Source organism: Rhinichthys klamathensis, unplaced genomic scaffold, assembly GCF_029890125.1.
Source record: "Rhinichthys klamathensis goyatoka isolate OS25496 unplaced genomic scaffold, OSU_Roscu_1.1 h1tg000191l_1, whole genome shotgun sequence".
Classification (NCBI taxonomy): domain Eukaryota; kingdom Metazoa; phylum Chordata; class Actinopteri; order Cypriniformes; family Leuciscidae; genus Rhinichthys; species Rhinichthys klamathensis.
In genome coordinates this window covers 3,270,466-3,277,404 of record NW_026606717.1, presented here as the reverse complement: position 1 = coordinate 3,277,404, position 6,939 = coordinate 3,270,466, and the positions used below count along the sequence as shown (strand labels likewise).

General features: G+C 39.8%; 1 protein-coding gene across 1 annotated transcript; it reads right to left on the bottom strand.

Annotated features, from left to right (window-relative positions):
• Positions 1–4,084: 4,084 nt before the first annotated feature.
• Positions 4,085–5,681, bottom strand: adra2db (adrenergic, alpha-2D-, receptor b). Its single transcript, XM_056262131.1, has one exon. It carries the CDS (start codon positions 5,519–5,521, stop codon positions 4,142–4,144), a length of 1,380 nt encoding a protein of 459 aa, XP_056118106.1. The 5' UTR covers positions 5,522–5,681; the 3' UTR covers positions 4,085–4,141.
• Positions 5,682–6,939: the final 1,258 nt, after the last annotated feature.

Here is a 6,939-nt window from a genome sequence, read left to right as displayed (position 1 = left end):
TCACCAAAAGCTCTGTTCATTTAGGGTTTATTTCGAGCCTCAATGACAACCGACTGCAATCATGGTTCTCTGAAAAACGAATTAAGCTTCTCGCTTGAGTCCTGATGGGGATCTCTGGCAAATGCAGTTTCTAAGCGTTAGCCTGAAGCAAGATATTCCATTTTTTTATGGTTTAATCTCATATTGCAGTTTAAAAGCTTGTAAACCATGTGTCCACCACAATATCACACTATTTGTTTTAAAACAGCTGCATCCTCTGTGTTAGGTGTGTCAAGAGCGGAAGGCGGTGCACATGATTGGCAAGATTTTCCTCAGAGGGAATCTGTCCTTGCTTTTTGCTATTCTGTTTCATTCTCTTTGAAGTGTGTCTCTGGTCATTGAACATGATGTATCTGATCTCAGAAGCCAATTGCAGAGAAGTTTTTCAATAGCTTTCAAGTAGGAGAGCGGGATTGCTTTAGCTATAACTACCAGTTCTGGTAGCGCTCTTATTAGGGAACTTGGTTTGAGTTCGAGAAAATAACCGAATGGGCTCGTGGAGTACATGGCCTGGGGCCCCAGACTCCAAGGGGCCCGCAGCAGTGAGCATCCATATGAACTGAACTGGAGCCCAATGTGTAATCAGGGGCACCTGGACTTGAACAATTCATAATCACAAACAGCATGCATCAAACAACTTGAACAAAATCACAACAGGATCCTTTCATCATTTGCATAATTTTCACACATCCTCCTTATTAACCTGCTCTAATGCTGTGACAAGACGACTAACCAAATGATTATCAATTTTTGTTGTGTCGATTATTGATTATTACTTATTACAAAAATAATTGATATAGTAGTTTTGACTTTTAGTTTTATGATAATAACCCTGAAAATATCCCTAATTCATGCTATCGGTCCTGATCTGTTGTCTATTATCAACAAATGTCTTCACACCGGGGTCGTCCCCAACAGCCTGAAACATGCTTAGGTTTTGCCTCGACTTAAAAAATCTAATCTGGATTCGACAATTCTGAGTAACTTCCGCCCAATTTCAAATTTACCCTTTATCTCGAAAATTCTAGAAAAAGTGGTTTTGAGTAAACTATAGTCTTTCTTGAATGATAGTCATATTCATGAGAAATTTCAGTCTGGTTTTAAAATATCGTCACAGTACTGAATCTGCACTTTTAAGAGTCATGAATGATATATTGCTTACCACCGATACCGGGCAATCTGTGGCTTTGGTCTTGTTAGATCTTAGCTCTGCTTTTGACCTGGTCGATCACAATATTCTCATTTCTCGTCTTGTTTCGGGGTACGGTGCTACAATGGTTCCGCTCATATTTTACTAATAGGAGTTACTCAGTTCGTATCGGGCAACAGTGTTTGTCCGAAATGAAATTGGGGTCTGGCGTTCCTCAGGGTTCTATTCTTGGCCCGGAACTGTTTAATCTATATATGTTCCCCTTGGGTTCTATTTTATCTAGACATGGGGTTTCTTTCCATCTGTATGCCGATAACACTCAAATGTACTTGCCTTTGAAGCGTGATGACAAGTTTGCTTTAAAGCCAATACTGGACTGCCTGGACGAACTGAAACTCTGGCTTGCTAGTAACTTCTTGAGTCTTAATGAGAGCAAAACCGAAATTATCTTGTTTGGCTCCAATGATCGTAGTATTCATGATTTTGATCTCCAAACGTTGTTACCATACAGCACCACCTGTGTTCGGAATTTGGGGGTCTGGTTTGATAACAACCTTAAATATGATGTCCTGTTTTTATCATCTCCATCTTTTAGCTAAGGTTAAGCCCTTCTTGTCTGCAAAGCACTTTGAGATTGCCATGCATGCATTTGTAACATCCAGATTGGACTATTGTAACTCCTTATATATTGGTGCCCCTAAGAAATGCATCACTCGTTTACAATTAGTCCAAAATGCAGCAGCACGCCTTCTCAAAGGGAAGCGTAAATTTGAACACATTACACCAGTTTTGATCTCGCTTCACTGGCTACCGATTCAATTTAGAATTGATTTTAAAGTTTTGTTATTTGTTTTTAAGTCATTGCAGAACCAGTCTCCACAGTACTTATCTGAATTACTTCATCCGCCCACACAGTCGATCACTCAGATCGGGGGACTCTAACTTACTATCTGTCCCTCGAACTAGACTAAAAAATGGGGTGATCGCGTTTTTGCAGCCATTGGACCTAAGCTATGGAATAGCCAACCGGCTTACATCAGATCTGCCCAAACTTTGTCGATTTTTAAATCTACTTTGAAAACGCATTTTTTCTCAATAGCTTTTAATATATCTTGATGTGTGTGTTTTATGTTTATATTTTTATTTAAATTGTTTGTCTTTTTGGCCTTGTTAAGCACTTTGGTCAACGCCAGTTGTTTTTAAATGTGCTATACAAATTGTATTGTATTGTATTGTATTGTATTGTATTGTAATATACCTTTTTTATATACCTGTGGCTTTTGTGCCACAGGGTCTTGTTGTCCTTTGTTCCAGCCCTCAACTGAGATTTTACATGAGTGCACTGTAAATAGAATCCTGTACATAGTGATGATGAGTTAACATCACAATACTGTTAAGATTTGGAACAATAAGGATATGATTGTTTGCCAAATAAGGAGAAACAAGCAACATAATAAATGAATCATTCTTATTTGGCCCAGACTTATCAGCTTTGGCATATAGCCTAATCTTTGATTTTAAACATGATATGAACTGAGATGTAAACGCTATGGACATTTCATTACATAATTAGGGTGGCATTAACATATAAATTACATTTAAATGAGGATAATCAAATTTAGACTTTAAAACCCCAGTTATCCTTGTCATCTTATGCAGCCTTTGACTGATCTAGTTAATTTTACATCATCAGATTGGGGGAAGGAAAAAATGAATATTGCATGTATTTAATGGCCTTTGGATGACAAACTCACAGCCAGGGTTGCTTTCCAGGCCTTTGCAGGACCGAGGACAGCGGCAAGAGTTCAGGTCTGCAGTGTCGTCACAACACTGAAAAACATGTGCTTCTAATCAACAAACAGTTGCATCGTTCCATCTGGTAATTGGCTATTAAATATTCCGAGATTTTAACAGTTGAACGTTTTTGTAAGTTCATTTCATAAACACGGGTTCAAAAACTTTATTAAAACGTCTCACATTAATGTCTTTGTACACTGAAACAATTTCAGGAAAGTGTCTGTGTCATATCTAAGATTTTTTGATCCAGTTGTGCAGTATTTTGAACATGTACTCCTATGAATTATACATAATTCAAGTGGACCGCCACATTATGTGTGGTCTTTAAAGGAGTTTTCACATTTGACCTGGTCACCTGCCCGTGTTTTTTAGGAGGAAATAAACATACTGTATATTGTAAGTTAAAATCTTAAATATGAATACACTACATTCCAAAATTTGTCCACAAAGAGCAAGAGAAATGCTTGGAGATCCTGTAAAACTATTTGCAAAGCACATAGACAAACTCAAACAAACACAGACGATATATATGGGTCAATGACATGACGCTCATTTTTGAGGTACTTCATCAAAGATACAACAAGAAAGCAATTTATACTTAAATACACTTTTTCTATGATGAAATGTTTTTGATTACTAAAATAAGTCACATTGTGTGGCATAAAGAAAAAAATGTCACGGTAGTGTAACTAGCTGGAGATTGTAAAATGGGCTTACATTTTTGTAAAAAAGAAAAGTTGGCATTCATTATATCTTTCACTACAAAACAAGCAGTAAAGCAATTTGGTTTAAAATATTATTAATATTTGAAGAAAGTCCACCATCAAAATCATTGTGACTAACAAGCAGAAAGCCATTTTGTTTTCATGTGACAAGAAAACTATAAAACCATATTACTGTGTGTGTGTTTTTTAAATGCTTGTTATAAAAAGGGCATGTTTTGTTCAGCCATAGAAAACTTATTTATATTCATGAATCACAATTCATGATATGATAATAAAATATTGTTTGAAAACTGGTGAAGGAAAGAATTTAAGACATTAAGGCAGATGTGTTATACTATATTGTATTATATTATAGCCAATTATATGTATTATATTTACAAAAGATTGCCCCTCTGACTCTTATTTGTCACTGACCCATATACATGTGCATTTACGTGCGTGTAGAATGCTGACACATTATCTTCTTAAACGCTTTCCTAAAGTCTCTGTTGAAAATTGTATAAATAATGGGGTTCACAGAGCTGTTGCAGTAACCAATCCAGAAAAAGAGATTGAATAGAGAATCCGGTATTGTGCAACTTTCTCGACATATTGCATGAAGGCTGTACGTGAAGAAGAATGGAAACCAGCAGAGCACGAACACCCCCATGACCACAGCCAGCACGAAGGTAAAGCGCTTCTCTCGCATCTGTGCCAGTTTGGACTTGGACAAAGACAGCTGACGCGCGGTCGGCTCCTGCTCGAGCTCCGACCCGCGGCTACAAGCCCATGACAGCCGTCCATTTTGCTTTGGGCACGCTTGTGCACCCTCCACCTTTCTGCTCTTGGCGAAGCGCGAGTTCCTCTGTCTGTTGGAGATGCTGCTCTCCTCCAGATCGATGTCGTCGAGCTCGCCTTTGCGCTCTCGACTGCCCGAGCTGTGGCTACTGGGGCTCTCCGTCTCTGACTTGCCTTTACGCACGAAGCAGGTCTCGGATTGCGACGGTTGTCGCTCCATTCCGTTCTTGGCCACGAACACAGTGGACGCACGCTGTTTGGCCACCCTGTAGATCTTGCAGTACACCAAAATCATGATGAGACAAGGGGCAAAGAACGACACCATGCAAGAGGAAAGGATGTACCAGGTCTCGTTGTTCAGCAAGCACTCCAGCTCATCGTGTTTGGTCATGAGAAGCGGCGGGAAGGAAATCACCGCAGAAATGATCCACACCACCGTGATCATGAACTTTATTCTCCGCGGGGTTCTCTTTAGGTTGTAGCTGACCGCTTTGGTGACTGACCAGTACCGGTCCAAACTTATGGCGCAGAGGTGGACAATGGACGAAGTGCAGAAGAGCACGTCCAGAGCCAGGTAGAAAGCACACCAGGTGCTTCCAAAGAACCAGTAGCCCATCACCTCATTGGCTAGGGAGAATGGAATGACCAAAGTGGCCACCAAAATATCAGCAGACGCCAAAGAGACCAGAAAGAGGTTCTGTGGCGCACGCAGCGCGCGGCTGGTGAAAACGGCCACCACGACTAATACGTTCCCCACTATGGTTACCAAGATGATCACGGTAACCACGAGAACAATGAGCATCGCCACGCACTGTGAATGCGGCGGGGGTCTCGGCACGGACGTGCTATTAGTATCCGCGGATGAGTTCGGCGAAGTGAAGGTGATGGTGGTTAAATCCATTTTGAGGACCCTTGGCGCTGATCCCCCATTTCCAGGCGTATTCTCATCCAAGACGCGCTTCGACTTCAAACTTGTAGCATCCAATCTGAAGCGCTGCGCAATCCGCCAAACACTCCACGCCAGACGTATCATACCAAAGATTGTGTGCTAACTTTTAAAACTCCCCGATGATTTGGATATATTTTATCTGTTTTTGCTGCCTTTTTGACGGGGCAGTAGTGAACCACACTGAGCCAAGACATGTTTTGTTTCCCAAAGAAGCGCGCGCCGACACAGGCGGATTAAGTCTTCGGTGCGCTCCAGTGTGTCGCGGCGCTGAACATTTATGCGAGTGTTTGTGCCCGTCTCTCTCTCTCTCTCTCTCTCTCTCTCTCTCTCTCTCTCTCTCTCTCTCTCTCTCTCTCTCTCTCTCTCTCTCTCTCTCTCTCTCTCTCTCTCTCTCTCTCTCTCTCTCTCTCTTCATGACACGGGGGTGTTCTGTTTGTGCTGTTAAACTACACAAGCTTTCGACGTTTGATTAATTAGCAATCAAGCCTTTTAAAATCCATTAGGTAGTCGCACGTTATAATAACTTTCGTTAATAAGTCATGAGTGTGCATTGATATTAATCAAAGTTCGATTCCATTACCCAATAATGAATTATATATATAATTATAAAGAATCATATAATACTATTTATGTAATAGCCTACTACAGTTTATGTTAAAGAACGGGCAGCTGTTATAAGACTTTTATTAAGATGATAATAATAATAATACATTAATAATAATAATATTTTAGCGATGTTTTAACCTACAGTTAACCAATTAACAGCTTTTTATTGTTGCATTAATTAATTATAGCATTTTTCACAAAAATGGATGATGTCATCACGCTTATACTATGACCACGATGATTGGCTAACAAATATAATAGAATATTGTGATCAATATTGTAGAACAAGTTATCAAGTTGGCTAAGTGTGACTAATTAAACAAGTATATGTTCAGATAATTGTCAGCCTCTTACATGTCTGCATCTCAAGAGATTGCAGAATTCAAGCAACAAATTATGTTTTATAAACAAAGTTCGGGAGGAGTTCAACTTATCTATCAAATCAGCTTGAGAGGAGGCCTCACTCTCGGCTGGTTCCTATTCCAAGCCGGGGATACGGGGGAGTACTCTGGGTTTGGGCTAAATTCAGAGCAAGGAGCCCTCGATCCCCTCGGACAGCACGGCAAATAGGCTTATTTTACTCTTTTACTCAATCCGATCATTTGTAAGTTTGAACTCGTGAAACAACTGCCAGGTAATCAGACATTATTTACTCTATTTATTTATTTATTTATATATTAAAGATTTATTGATCGTGTTTTGCCTTTTTATTATGATAGGACAGTGAGTAGACAGGAAGCTGGGTGGAACAGAGACAAGGTTTGGGAAAGGTCCATGATCCGGAACTCGAACTCGAACCATCAGGGCCGACGATATTTTCATGTTTTATTCCCCATCATTCAATATTGCATTGCATTAAATCTATAAATCAAAAAAATTTAATTGCATATATGAAG

Excerpts from the sequence above, each read along its gene's own strand:
- adra2db (XM_056262131.1), bottom strand. The coding sequence starts at position 5,521 with ATGATACGTCTGGCGTGGAGTGTTTGGCGGATTGCGCAGCGCTTCAGA.